The sequence below is a fragment of the Hyperoodon ampullatus genome, assembly GCF_949752795.1.
Source record: "Hyperoodon ampullatus genome assembly, chromosome: 9".
Lineage (NCBI taxonomy): Eukaryota > Metazoa > Chordata > Mammalia > Artiodactyla > Ziphiidae > Hyperoodon > Hyperoodon ampullatus.
In genome coordinates this window covers 15,739,269-15,754,880 of record NC_136922.1, presented here as the reverse complement: position 1 = coordinate 15,754,880, position 15,612 = coordinate 15,739,269, and the positions used below count along the sequence as shown (strand labels likewise).

The 15,612-nt window shown below is 39.8% G+C and overlaps 1 protein-coding gene across 3 annotated transcripts in view; it reads right to left on the bottom strand.

The window, feature by feature from the left end:
- DLD (dihydrolipoamide dehydrogenase) overlaps positions 1–15,612 on the bottom strand; it is a 32,841-nt gene that overhangs the window by 5,537 nt on the left and 11,692 nt on the right. For 2 of the 3 annotated variants that reach the window (XM_079711120.1, XM_079711121.1), the window contains 3 exons: positions 15,012–15,112; positions 14,565–14,708; positions 14,027–14,128 (listed from right to left, as the gene is read on the bottom strand). In XM_079711120.1, coding sequence (XP_079567246.1) covers positions 14,027–14,128; positions 14,565–14,708; positions 15,012–15,112 — 347 coding nt within the window. The remainder of the gene's footprint in view (positions 1–14,026; positions 14,129–14,564; positions 14,709–15,011; positions 15,113–15,612) is intronic. The other variant, XM_079711122.1, reaches the window with a different exon arrangement.

The window sequence follows — 15,612 nt, the reverse complement described above, 5'->3', positions numbered from 1 at the left end:
AATCCATAAAAGAAAAAAGATAAATTAGACTTCATCAGAATTAAAAACTTCTCTTCAAAAGACAGCATTATGAACCCAAAAAGAGAAACCATAGGCTGTGAAGAAATGTTTGCAAACCATCTACTGGGGGCTTCCCTGGTGGCACAGTGGTTAAGAATCTACCTGCCAAGGCAGGGAACACAGGTTTGAGCCCTGGTCCAGGAAGATCTCACATGTGGCAGAGCAACTAAGCCCGTGCGCCACAACTGCTGAGCCTGCACTCTAGAGCTCACGAGCCACAGCTACTGAGCCCGTGTGCCACAACTACTGAAGCCTGCACGCCTAGAGCCCGTGCTCTGCAACAGGAGAAGCCACGGCAATGAAAAGCCCACACACCGCAATGAAGAGCAGCCCCCGCTCACTGCAACTAGAGAAAGCTCGCATGCAGCAGACACAACGCAGCCAAAAATAAAGTTTAAAAAAACATATAGAGTATTTAAATAAAGAATCTAAATCCAGATTACATAAAGAAGTCTCAAAACTCAATAACAAAACAAACGAACTGGGAAGGAAATCCGAAAAAGAGGGGCTATATGTATACATATAGCTGGTTCACTTTGCTGTACAGTTCCTTTTTTTTTAAAACCAGTAAAACTGGTTTATTCGGGAATATCAAAGAATTGCAATTTGGGGCATACAATCCATGGTGAACCACAGGCAAGTCCAGAGAACAAAGAAGACGAACGTTTCTCTTATAGAGGAAAAGGTGGAGTTGGGAAGGCTGTTACAAATAAAAAGTCCATTGGAGTCGTGCAAATTGGAAGTTGTAGTGGTTTTTTATTGGCTGAGTAATGACAGTCTCCCATTGGCAAGGTTATTGCAAGGAGAATCTTCCTTCCTTCTGCTGTGGTAGTACAGTAGTAACCTTCTTCCTGTTGGAGATGCGAGGTATATCTCCTCCTGTTGGGTCTGCAACTGACTACTAGTGGTAGGGCAAGAGAGCTCCTCCTTCTGGCCTCCCAACTCTTTTAAAAAATTTAATTTAATTAATTTATTTATTTTAGACAGTAGTTTCTTATTAGTTTTCTATTTTATACATATTAGTGTATATATGTCAATCCCAATCTCCCAACTGCTGTACAGTTCCTTGAAAGGTTAAAAACAGAATTACTCACAAGTATATACTCAAAATAAATGACAACAGAGGTCTACACAAAAACTTGTACACAAATGTTCATAGCAGCATTATTCATACTAGCCCCAAAGTGGAAACAACCCAACTGTTCATCAACTGATCAATTAATTTTAAAAATGTGCTATATCCATAGAATGGAATATTATTTGGCCATAAAGAGAAATGAAGTATACCTGAACATTGAGAACATTATGCTAAGTGAAAGAAGCCAGACACAAAATGCCACATATTGCATGAATTCCATTTATATGTAATGTTCAGGATAGGCAAATCCATAGACACAGGAAGTAGATTAAATTTCCAAGGGCTGGAAGAAGGGAGGAATATAGAATGACTACTAATAGTCACGGGGTTTCTTTCTGGGGTGATGAAAATGTTCTGGAATTAGATACTGATGACAGATGCATAACTCTGTGCATAGACTAAAAATCATTGAATTGTACACTTTAAATGGGTGAACTATATATGTGAATTTTATCTCAATAAAGATGTTTAAAAGAAAGGAATCACTCTTCTGAACCTAAATCGAAATAGTAAGAGTAGAAATGATGAGAAGCAGCATCTCGAAGTCTATAATTCAAAGTAAGGAACAATGAGCATAGCTAGACAAGTGCCCTACTCTTTAGGAAAGCTGATTTCAAAATCCTTAGAGATAGGAAAACTCCAATAAATCTACAACTTATTTACAGCTTGTTAAATGCCAGGCACTATTTAAGTTTCTTAAATGTATTAACTTTATAAAATCCCAACAAAATCTTATAAGGCAATTATTCTTTTCCTCCTTTTTATGATTAATCAACTAGTTCAGAGAGGGATATAAATTTAACAAGGACATGAAGTCATTTAGAGGCAGAGCTAAAATTCAAATTTATATCTGAGTCCAAAACCTATGTTCTTGAAAGCACTACATTAAACTGTAATGGAAGAAGGAACTACAACTATCAATAAAAAAATAAAACTCATACGACTAACTTTATGAGAAAGTAAAGAGATATGTATGACTACACAGTAAATTCCCTGATAAGCCTAAATTTTTAAAATGACATGTAAAAACTAATTCAATATGGTAACAGACACCTAAAACATTGTGGCAAGATATCTGGAATGACCCAAGGCTTGTAAAAAACCTAAAGCAAAAGTGCAGAGATGGAGGAAACAGAATTACTGTTTGGGGATATTATTATACTGTTTAACAAAAGAAAGTAAATCTATTATTATTCTTTTTCTTGCCTGTTTTATCCATCTGTGAGAACAATTTTCAAAGTGGAGTGAACTGAAGAAATACCATTAAGCGAGAAGTGAAGCCCAAGACAACAACTACTAATGATTTTGGATGAATTAACTCCCTAATCAAACAAATTAGATCACAGAGTTTGGATAACAGAGACAGTCCATCAGTGAACTCTGAGAACATATTAGCATAAGAGTATTGCCAAAGGTGGAAAAGAATAGATTCTAAAGAATAGATTCTGGAGATTAGCTCAAGATGGTGGAGTAGAAGGACGTGAGCTCACCCCGTTCTTATGGAAACACCAAAATCACAACTAATTGCTGAATGACCATCAACTCAAAAATGCTGGAACCTACCAAAAAGGATACCCTTCATCAAAGGATGAAGAAGCCACAACAAGACAGTAGGAGGGGCACAATCGAGATAAAATGAAATCCCATACCCGCCAGTGGGCGACCCACAACTGGAAAACAATCATACCACAGAAGTTCTCCCACAGGAGTGAAAGTTCTGAGCCCCACGACAGGCTTCCCAGCCTGGGAGTCCGGAAGTGGGAGGAGTCATCCCCTGAGAATCCGGCTTTGAGGGCCAGCGGAGTTTGATCGCAGGACTTCCACAGAACTGGGGGAAAGAGAAACTCCACTCCTGGAGGGCACACACAAAATTTCATGCACACCAGGACCGAGGGGAAAAAAGCAGTGACCCCATAAGAGACTGGGCCAGACCTACCTGCTAGTATTGGAGGGTCGCCTGCAGAGGCAGGGGGCAGCTGTGGCTCACTGCGGGGACAAGGACACTGGCAGCAACATTTCTGGGGAGTACCCATCGGCACGAGCCCTGCCGGAGGCAGCCATCAGCCCCACCAAACATCCTGTAGGCTCCAGTGCCGGGTCACCTCAGGCCAAATAACCAACAGGACGGGAACACATCCCCACCCATCAGGAAGCCTGCCAGCCTCTTAGACAGCCTCATCCACCAGAGGGCAGACAGCAGAAGCAAGAACCACAATACTGTAGCCTACGGAATGGAAACTGCAATCACAGAAAGTCAGTCAAAAGGAAATGGCAGAGGAATTTGTCCCAGATGAAGGAAAAAGATGAAATCCCAGAAGAACAATGAAGAGAAGTGGAGATAGCCAACCTACCAGAAAAATATTTCAGAATAATGGTAGTGAAGATGATCTAAGATCTCAGAAAAAGAATGGAGGCAAGGATCGAGAAGATGCAAGCATCGAGAAGATGCAAGAAATGTTTAACAAAGACCTAGAAAACTAAAGAACAAACAGAGATGAACAATAACTGAAATGAAAAATACACTAAAAGGAATCAATAGCAGAATAAGTGAGGGAGAAGAACGGATAAGTGACATGGAAGACAGAATGGTGGAAATCACAGTGTGAACAGAATAAATAAAAAAGAATGAAAAGAAATGAAAACAGTCTAAGAGACCTCTGGGACATATTAAACACACCAACATTCGCATTATAGGGGTCCCAAAAGGAAAAGAGAGACAGAAAGGACCCGAGAAAATATTTGAAGAGATAATAGCTGAAAACTTCCCTAACATGGGATAGGAAACAGTCACCCAAGTCCAGGAAGCGCAGGGAGTCCCAGGCAGGACAAACAGAAGGAGGAACATGCCAAGACACACAGTAATCAAACTGACAAAAATTAAACACAAAGAAAAAATATTAAAAGCAACAGGGAAAAATGACAAATACCATACAAGGGAACTCCCATAAGGTTATGAGCTGATTTCTCAGCAGAAACTCTGCAGGCCAGAAGAAAGTCACACGATATATTTAAAGTGATGAAAGGGAAGAACCTACAACCAAGAATACTCTACCCAGCAAGGCCCTCATTCAGATTTGATGGAGAAATCAAAAGCTTTACAGACAAGCAAAAGCTAGGAGAATTCAGCAAAACCAGACCAGCTTTCCAACAAATGCTAAAGGAACTTCTCTAGGCAAGAAAGAGACCAGTAACTTAAAACAACTTTATACATATACAGACTGCTATATCAAAATCTTATGGGCACAGCAAGCTCAAAACCTACAATACGTACAAACACAAAAGAGAAAAAGCAACCCAAACACAACACTAAAGATGGTCATCAAACCACAAGAGAAGAAAACAAAAGAGGAAGGGAAGAAAAAACACCTAGAAAAACAAAGCCAAAACAATTAAGAAAATGGCAACAGGAACATACATACCAATAATCACCTTAAATGTAAATGGATTAAATGCTCCAACCAAAAGACACAGGCTTGCTGAATGGATACAAAAACACGACCTGTATATATGCTGTCTATAAGAGACCCACTTCAGACTTAGGGACACATACAGACTGAAAGTGAGGGCATGGAAAAAGGTATTCCACACAAATGGAAATCAAAAGAAAGCTGGAGTAGCAATACCTGTATCAGACAAAATAGACCTTAAAATAAAGACTGTTGTAAGAGACAAAGAAGGACACTACATTAATGATCAAGGGATCAATCCAAGAAGAAGATATAACCATTGTAAATATATATGCACCTAACATAGGTGCACCTCAATACATAAAGCAAATACTAACAGCCATAAAGGGAGAAATCGACACTAACACAATAATAGTGGGGGACTTTAACACCCCATTTTCATAATGGACAGATCATCCAGACAGAAAATCAGCAAGGAAACACAGGCCTTAAATGACACATTAGACCAGATGGACTTAATTGATACTTAGAGAGCATTCCATCCAAAAGCAGCAGAATAGGGGACTTCCCTGGTGGTGCAGTGGTTCAGAATCGCTTGCCAATGCAGGGAACACGGGTTTAAGCCCTGGTCCGGGAAGATCCCACATGCCGCGGAGCAACTAAGCCTGCAAGCCACAACTACAGAGCCCGCGCACCTAGAGCCCGTGCTCCTCAATAAAGAGGAGCCACCTCAATGAGAAGCCCATGCACCACAACGAAGAGTAGCCCCCACTCGCCACAACTAGAGAAAGCCTGCAGGCAGCAACGAAGATCTAACGCAGCCAAAAATAAATAAATAAATTTATTAAAAAAAAAAAAAAAAGCAAAAGCAGCAGAATACGCATTCTTCTCAAGGGCACATGGAATATTCTCCAGAACTGACCATGTCCTGGGTCACAAAATGAGCCTCGGTAAATTTAAGAAAACTGAAATCATACCAAGCAACTTTTCCAACCACATCACTACGAGATTAGAAATCAACTACAAGAAAAAAGCTAAAAAACATGAACACATGGAGGCTAAACATTATGCTACTAAACAATGAATGGATGGATCCCTGGTCAGGAAACTAAGATCTCACATGCCGCCCGGCCTGGCAAAAATAAAACAAAACAAAATAACAACAAAACCTAGAGACAAATGAAAACGAAAGCACAACAATCCAAAACCTATAGGATGCAGCAAAAGCAGTTCTAAGACAGAAGTTTACAGCAATACAATCTTACCTCAGGAAGTAAGAAAAATCCCAAATAAACAACCTAACCTTACACCTAAAGCAACTAGAGAAAGAACAAACAAAAGCTAAAGTTAGTGGAAGGAAAATAATAAAGATCAGAGCAGAAATGAATGAAATAGAGACAACAGCAAAGATCAATGAAACTAAAAGCTGGTTCTTTGAAAAGATAAACAAATTGATAAACCTTTAGCCAGACCTGTCAAGAAAAAAACGGGAGAGGACTCAAATCAATAAAATTAGAAATGAAACTGGAGAAGTTACAACTGACACCACAGAAATACAAAGGATCACAAGAGACTACTACAAGCAACTATATGCCAGTAAAATGGACAACGTGGAAGAAATGGAAAAATTCTTCAAAAGGTACAATCTCCCAAGACTGAACCAGGAAGAAATAGAGAATATGAACAGACCAATCACAAGCACCGAAACTGAAACTGTGACTTAAAAACTCCCAAAAAACAAACGTCCAGGACCAGATGGCTTCACAGACAAATTCTATCAAACATTTAGAGAAGAGTTGACACCTACCCTTCTGAAACTGTTCCAAAAAACTGCATAGGAAGGAAAACTCCCAAACTCATTCTATGAGGGTGATGACCCTTATACCAAAACCAGACAAAGATACCACAAAAAAAGAAAATTACAGGCCAATATCACTGATGAACATAGACGCAAAAATCCTCAACAAAATACTAGCAAATCTGAATCCAATGATACATTAAAAGGATCATACACCACGATCAAGGGGGATTTATCCCAGGGATGCAAGGATTTTTCAGTATCCACAAATCAATCAGTTAGATACACCACATCAACAAACTGAGAAATAAAAACCATGTGATCATCTCAATAGATGGAGAAAAAGCTTTTGACAAAATTCAACACCCATTTATGATAAAAACTCTACAGAAAGTGGGCATAGCGGGAACATACCTCAACATAATAAAGGCCATATATGACAAACCTACAGCTAACATCATATGCAACAAAACAAGACAAGGATGTCCACTCTCACCACTTTTATTCAACATAGTTTTGGAAGTCTTAGCTACAGCAATCAAAGAAAAAAAAAAAGAAATAAAAGGAATCCAAACTGGAAAAGAAGAAGTTCAACTGTCACTGTCTGCAGATGACATGATACTATACATAGAAAATCCCGAAGACTGTACCAGAAAACTAGAGCCCATAATCATGAATTCAGTAAAGTTGCAGGTTACAAAATTAATACACAGAAATCCGTTGCATTTCTATACACTAACAATGAAAGATCAGAGAGAGAAATTAAAGAAACAATCCCATTTACTAATCACAGCAAAAAGAATAAAATACCTAGGAATAAACCTACCTAAGGAGATAAAAGACCTGTACTCTGAAAACTATACTACACTGATGAAAGAAATCGAAGACAACACAACAGATGGAGAGATATACCATGTTCTTGGATAGAATCAATATTGTCAAAATGACTATCCTACCAAAGGCAATCTACAGATTCAATGCAATCCCTAACAAAGTACCAACGGCACTTTTCACAGAACTAGAACAAAAAATCTTAAAGTTTGTATGGAGAAACAAAAGACCCCGAATAGCCAAAGCAATCTTGAGAAAGAAAAATGGAGCTGGAAGAATCAGGCTCCCTGACTTCAGACTATACTACAAAGCTATAGTTATCAAAACAGTATGGTACTGGCACAAAAATAGAAATATAGATTAATGGAACAGGATAGAAAGCCCAGAAATAAACCCATGCACCTATGGTCAATTAATCTACGATAAAGGAGGCAAGATTATATGATGGAGGAAAGAGTCTCTTCAATAAATGGTGCTGGGAAAACTGGACAACTACATGTAAAAAAAAAAGTGAAATTAAAATACTCTTTTAACACCATACACAAAAATAAACTCAAAATGGATTAAAGACCTAAATGTACAACTGAAGACTATAATAAACTTTTAGAGGAAAACATAGGCAGAACACTCCCTGACATACATCACCGTCATATCTTGCTCAATCCGTCTCCCAGACTAATTGAAATAAAAACAAAAACAAATGGGACCTAATTAAACTCAAAAGCTTTTGCACAGCAAAGGAAACCACAACAAAATGAAAAGACAACCCACAGAATGGGAGAAAATATTTACAAATGATGCAACCGACAAGGGATTAGTCTCCAAACTTTACAAACAGCTCATAGGGCTTAATATCATAAAAACAAACAATCCAATCAAAAAATGGGCAGGGGCTTCCCTGGTGGCGCAGTGGTTGAGAGTCCGCCTGCCGATGCAGGGGACATGGGTTCGTGCCCCGGTCTGGGAGGATCCCACATGCCGCGGAGCAGCTGGGCCCCTGAGCCATGGCCGCTGAGTGGGCACGTCCGGAGCCTGTGCTCCGCAGCGGGAGAGGCCACAGCGGTGAGAGGCCCGCATACCACAAAAAAAAAAAAAAAAAAAATGGGCAGAAGACCAAAACAGACATTTCTCCAGAGAAGATACACAGATGGCCAAGAGGCACATGAAAAGATGCTCAACATCGCTAATTATTAGAGAAATGCAAGTCAAAACTACAACAAGGGGACTTCCCTGGCAGTGCAATGCAGGAGGTACAGGTTCAATCCCTGGTTGGGGAGCTAAGATCCCACATGCCTCACAGCCAAAAAAACCAAAACATAAAACAGAAGCAATACTGTAACAAATTCAATAAAGATTTTTAAATGGTCCACATCAAAAAAAAAATCTTAAAAAAAAAAAACTACAATGAGATATCACCTTAAACCAGTCAAAATGGCTATCATCAAAAAATCCACAAACAATAAATGCTGGAGAGGGCGTGTAGAGAAGGGACCCCTCCTACACTGTTGGTGGGAATGTAAATTGGTATAATCACTGTGGAGAACAGTATGGAGGCTCCTTAAGAAACTAAAAATAAAGCTACCATATGATCCTGCAATCCCACTCCTGGGCATATATCCAGAGAAAAACATGGTCCAAAAGAATACGTGCACCCCAATGTTCACTGCAGCACTGTTTACAATAGCCAAGACATGGAAGCAACCTAAATGTCCACTGACAGATGAATGGATAAAGAAGATGTGGCAGGGCTTCCCTGGTGGCGCAGTGGTTGAGAGTCCACCTGCTGATGCAGGGGACACGGGTTCGTGCCCCGGTCCGGGAAGATCCCACATGCCGCGGAGCGGCTGGGCCCGTGAGCCATGGCCGCTGAGCCTGTGCGTCCGGAGCCTGTGCTCTGCAACGGGAGAGGCCACAACAGTGAGAAGCCCGCATACCGCAAAAAAAACAAAAAAAAAACAAAAAAAACCCAAAACAAACAAAAAAAAGAAGATGTGGTACAGATATACAAAGGAGTATTACTCAGCCAATAAAAAGAATGAAATAATGCCATTTGCAGCAACATGGATGGACCTAGAGATTGTCATACTGAATGAAGTAAGTCAGACAGAGAAAGACAAATATCATATGATATCACTTACATGTGAGGTCGAAAAAAGAAAAATACAAATGAAGTTAGGAAGTTTGGGATTGATATGTACATACTAGTGTATTTAAAATGGATAACCAATAAGGACCTACTGTATAGCACAGGAAACTCTGATCAATATTATGTAACAACCTAAATGGAAAAAAATTTGAAAAAGAATAAATACATATATACATATAACTGAATCACTTTGCTGTACACCTGAAATTAACACAACATTGTTAATCAACTATACTCCAATATAAAATAAAAAGTTAAAAAATAAAAATGAAGAAGAATAGACTGAAATGTGGAGCAGAGGTCAACCTCTGCTAAACACTAGAAGAGATTCTTAAACAGCTGGTTTGACAATCATTAGACGCTACCACAAGTGTTTCAAACAGGTCATGTAAACGACCCACACTTTATTTTCTACAAGTTTTTCTGGGCTGGTTAATGTAGTATATTTTGGTATCAGCAAGGTATTCAGTTATGTTTATAACTGGTTAAAGACTGTAGCATCAGGGACTTCCACGGTGGTCCAGTGGTTAAGACTCCGTGCTTCCACTGTAGCGGGCACGGGTTCAATCCCTGGTTGGGGAACTAAGATCCCGCATGCGGTGTGGTGCAGACAAAAAAACAAAACAAAACAAACACAACAACAAAACAAGAAAAGCAATGGAGATTTAAATATGAATAAAACTCAATCCCTGCCTTTAAGGAGCTTATGGTCCTATAAAAAAGACAGATATAAACAAATAGATTCAATATACTGTTATTAGTAGATGATGCAAAGATGCAGACACATTATATTGAAGACTCGAAGAAGGAAAGACCTGAGCTTTCTCAAACAGAAGTCTCCACTAAAAAGGTAACTTCTAAGCTGACATTTGAAAGGTATTTATTATATCAACAAATGTTTATAGAGCAATAATACAAGTCAATACATGAGTACTTATTATAGATCAGCCACTATGCTAGATCCTAAAGACACACAGTAAATGAAACAGCCAGCATCTCTACCCTCATGGAGTTTATGATTTAATGAAAGAGAGACAAGTGAACAAGTAACATCAAGAAAGCAAGATAAATACTAGAACAAGAAGTATAGGGTGCAATGGAACACTCAGCAAGAGTACCTAAGGACATCTAGGGTAGGCAGGGAAGGGCTCAGAAAGTGCAGAAACTCGTAGAGGGATGAAATGTTCCAAACAGAAGGAAGGCCTACCTACAGATAAAGAATGCAGCTTGTTCAGGAACTGATACTTCAATATACCTTGAACATAGTTTGAGAGGGAAAGGGGCTGGAGATCTGAGCCAGCACCAACCAACATTTAAGAGTTTGTACTTATCCTAACAGCTATAATGAGTCATTGAAGGGTTTTCAGCAGGGAAGAGACATGATTACATTTGTGTTACAGAAAAATCATTTCAGCAACTCTGGGGAAAACAGATTAGAAAAAGTTAAAGAAGTAAGAGAAACCCAGGGTAAGACATGATCTTGGCATAAACTGGGATCTAAGTAGATACATGAAAAGAAGAGGGGCTTCCCTGGTGGCGCAGTGGTTGAGAGTCCGCCTGCCGATGCAGGGGACACGGGTTCGTGCCCCGGTCCAGGAAGATTCCACATGCCACGGAGCGGCTGGGCCCGTGAGCCATGGCCGCTGAGCCTGAGCGTCTGGAGCCCGTGCTCCACAACGGGAGAGGCCACAACAGTGAGAGGCCCGCGTACCGCAAAAAAAAAAAAAAAAAAAAAAAAAAAAAGAAGAGGATATATTCATGAGCCACCTAACAGGTAGTATCACATTACAACTCAGGGACTGACTCAATATGGGACACAAAAGCACGGGAGAGGTCACATATAGTTTCCAAACTTCTTTAGGCCTCTAGATAGATGGCAGTACCACTCAGAGATGGGAAATGTTAGAAAAGAAACAGGCTTTGTTTTATTTTGGGGAGTGAAAGAGGGAGAGAAAGGTTAAGAGGCACTTACTGAACTGAGTGCCTGTGAGACCTACAGAGATGCTGGTAAGCATTCAGATATAAAAATTCAGAGGCAAGGAGAAAGGATTAGGCTGCAAATATTTACGAGTCCCTGTGTAACTGAGGTAAGAGGGAAAAGAATATTCTGTGGAAAGACAAAAAGGGTCTGGAATAGAACCCTGAGACAGAACCTAGAGTAATACTAACAATTAAAGGGAAGGCTGAGAAAGGGAAGAAAGAGAAGTCAGCCCAAAGGGTAGCTGGAAAACCCCCAGAGTGTGGTTTGATCAGAGAAGTTAAGGGAAAGTTTCAAACGCAAGAAAATCAGCAATGCTGTTTGCTACCAAATAAAGCAGTGAAGAAAACAGTCCACTGGATTGAGCAATAAATCCATTCATGCCCTGTCAAGAGCAATCTGATGGCACAAGAAGCCATGGACGAAGAAGTGAGTGGGAACTGATGAAACAGAGTGTGGGCATCTCTTTCAAGAAGTCTGGCTGTGAAGAGAAGGTGGGAGGAAAATTAGCAACTGAAGGAGGACACAGGATCAAAGAAAGGCTCACTTACGTGTACACAGCCCGTGTCTGTGAGTGCAAAGGCATCTTGGCATGTGTGAATGCACACAGGTACACACAGAGAAGGTTTAAACGTAAATAAGGAAGCAAAAACAGAGGAGAGTTTGAAGACTAAAAAAAAAAACAAAAATAAAAATCACAAAACAGTCCCCAAGAAGGCAGGAGATGATGCACTACCAAGCACAGGTGAAGGGCTCAGTCTTAGGGAAAAAAGCACTTCGAGAGTTACAACAGAGATCAAGAGAACAAGTGTAACAATGGGTAAAAATATTTTGAAATCTGGGGCATCAGGCTGAGGGAGTTCTCACCTGATGGTTTCTCTTATGTGGAATTTAGGAGACAAGGTCATCTGCAAACAGGGGAAGACGCTGTGCTGGCAGAGGTTTGAGATGAGTGGGAAATGGAACAACCATTGCAGGCATCAGGAGAGTGTACCAGCTAAGGAAATAATGGAGTTGTCAGCAACACTGAGGATCTTGTTGAGACCTGTGGCCAAAAATTTACACAGGTACTAATCTGCAGGGTGCGTGTCTTTCTCCTGGTGTAGTCAGTATCCTGGGTATAGCATAAAAAGACAGCTGAATTCAACCAGGACTAGTTTTGCCAAGCAGGTATGACAGAATAGCAAGGCAAGGGACTCAAAAACACCTGTAAGGAAGTGATTAAAGTGACACATTATAGGGGCTTCCCTGGTGGTGCAGTGGTTGAGAGTCTGCCTGCCGATGCAGGGGGCACGGGTTCGTGCCCCGGTCCGGGAAGATCCCACATGCCGCAGAGCAGCTGGGCCTGTGAGCCATGGCCGCTGAGCCTGTGCGTCCAGGGCCTGTGCTCCGCAACGGGAGAGGCCGCAACAGTGAGAGGCCCGCATACCGCAAAAAATAAAATAAAATAAAATAAACAAAGTGACACATTATAGAATCTAACCTGCTCGGGAAAGCAGTCAAGATGGGATAAAGGCAGAGAGCAAAATCCTAAGAGGGATCTAGGGACTAGAAAACTTGATTAAGTTAGAGAGCCTGTCTACCTGAGGAATAACTTAATAAGAGGAAAGGAGCTTATGGTTAGAGAATAAAATGTCTGGATTTGTGATTTCAGAAGTAGAGCCATTCTTGGCGATTACAAGGTAAAACAGCCCTGGGAAAGGACTCCTAAAATGGAGGGATAGAGGTCACTGGACAAACATGAAAACTGCCAGATGGACAAGAAGGGAGAACCAGGCAACAAAAAGGGGAGACAGCACAGTATTCAGAGAACTTCAAGTAGTCTGACATTTCTAAAACTTGAGTTAAGAGGGATCGAGCTGAGGATGGAGAGGCAGGGAAGAGTCAGGTCACATAAGTCATGTCTTTATCTGAAATGTAATTCACTCAGAATGAGAGCTGTCTGCTGAAGGGTCGAAGGGCTGGCAGATTTAAATACCTGAAGGGCTGGTAGATTTTTTAAAATTAGTCCAGTTCTAGGGAAAAGGAAATGTGAAAGATACAGGGAAGCAGATTTCAAAACAGAAGAGTATGTTCTAATGACTAATGATTACTTAAATAGGTTGCCTTGAAAATTCTTTACTACTAGATAAGTGTCTAAGCAAAACTCCATGCTGGGACTTCCTTGGTGGTGCAGTGGTTAAGAATCCGCCTGACAATGCAGGGAACACGGGTTTGATCCCTGGTCCGGGAAGATCCCACATGCCGGGGAGCAACTAAGCCCGTGCGCCACAACTACGGAGCCTGCGCTCTAGAGCCAGTGAGCCACAACTACTGAGCTCGCGTGCTGCAACTACTGAAGCCCGTGCACCTAGAGCCCGTGCTCCGCAAGAAGAGAAGCCACCGTAATGAGAAGCCTACGCACTGCAACACAGAGTAGCCCCTGCTCGCCGCATCTAGAGAACGCCCCCATGTAACAACAAAGACCCAAAGCAGCCAAAAATTTTTCTAAAAAAATTATAAAAAAAAAAAAAAACTAATGGATGTACATAAATATTTTAAAAAGAAACAAAAAAAACCCCCTCAATGCTGATCTACCTGTGATGTTATACAAAGAATCAAACAGGGCACCACTAAGTCCTGTCCAACTCCATGTTAAGTAATAAGAGGCAGAAAAAACATCACTCACCAATTCTACACCTATTACTCCCGCACCAATGACAACCATCTTTTCTGGAACATTTTTTAAAGACAAAGCACCTGTAGATGACACTACTGTATCTTCATCAATCTGTAATTTAAAAAAAAGATACAATCAAAATTATTTGGAAAAACCTACTGATTATAAACTGTGATCTCACTCAGTAATAATCACTAAAAATACTAAGTCATTTATTTGCTTTGAGCTACTTATGACTTTTATCCATAGACTCAATTTTATCAAAACCCATTAAAAATGCTCACTTAAAAATTTATCATTCAGCATTTCAAAACAAAATGGTCAATTTTAACTTCATATTGAATTGAAATATATCTCAATATACAGTGTTCTATTTCTGGTCACGATCACTGCAGAATAAAGACAGGCGATTTCCCAAAGCTGAATGACTGTCAACATATAGTACTTCAGTCAGAGATCTGTCATTCAAAGTTCATAAAGAGCATAAAGTCGTTTATAAAACATATTTCTGTAGGAAGGTTGTGACAGCTGTAAGACATGTAAATACCGTAATTCCAGGAAAAGGAGTGACTTCGGAACCTGTGGCTATAAGAATGTTCTTTGTATCAATAACTTGAGTGCTGCCATCGGCTTTCGTAGCGGTGACCTGATTTTTCCCAGTTATCTTTCCATATCCATTTACATGAGCAACCTTTAAAAAATAATGTTTATAAATTCACAAAGTTTACAATAATTTTTTGGAGAAACAAATATGAGTAGTAAGAAAAAACTATTAAATAATTTATCCAATACAAAATACTTCCCTACGTAGTAATGCTACGGGGGAACAGCAAACGTTTTGTTACATGTATCAGGGAAATCTACTTCAGGTTAACATACTGTTTTAAATTAAGTATTCTCCAGCAGCCAAGTTCTAATAACATCACTGTGAGCATAACGCAATGTTAAGGTGTACGTAAAATAAAGCAAACATTTGGACATGAAACACACTGACCTTATTCTGTCTGAACAAGTGGGCGATTCCACCCGTTAGGGCTTTGACTGCGTTACTCTTCTGTTCCATCATCTTCTCTAAATTCAAGCGAACTTCAGACACTGTAATTTGTTAAATAAATCTTTAGTCCATAGCTAAATTCCTGAAGCGATGTGTGATATTTTTCACTAATCAAGGTCTAAAAAACTGCAGCCTAATGCTTACGGAACTGTATAAAAGGCAGTATTAAAATGTTTTAATCTAATGACTGATACAATAACCGTAGCTGGCAAAAGGCAAACAGCATCCTATCACGATAACAGAACCTATCACACACTGTAAAAAGTCCACCTTCAGGAAAAACGAAGTCCAAAATGAAACATTACACCCCATTATGACAATATATTCTCCAAACACCTGATGATAACTATAAATCTGGAAGAGATTTAAATTTAAGTACTGACAAAAATGACAAAGTAAAACATCACTGGAAATCGCAAACAAAAGGGTAAATCTCATGGAACAACTACTAAAAATACACATTTGAAAACTTCAAATACAGAAGCTTAATATAAAAGAGTTTAATAAACTAGATTTTACTCACTCATTTAATTCAGAAGAA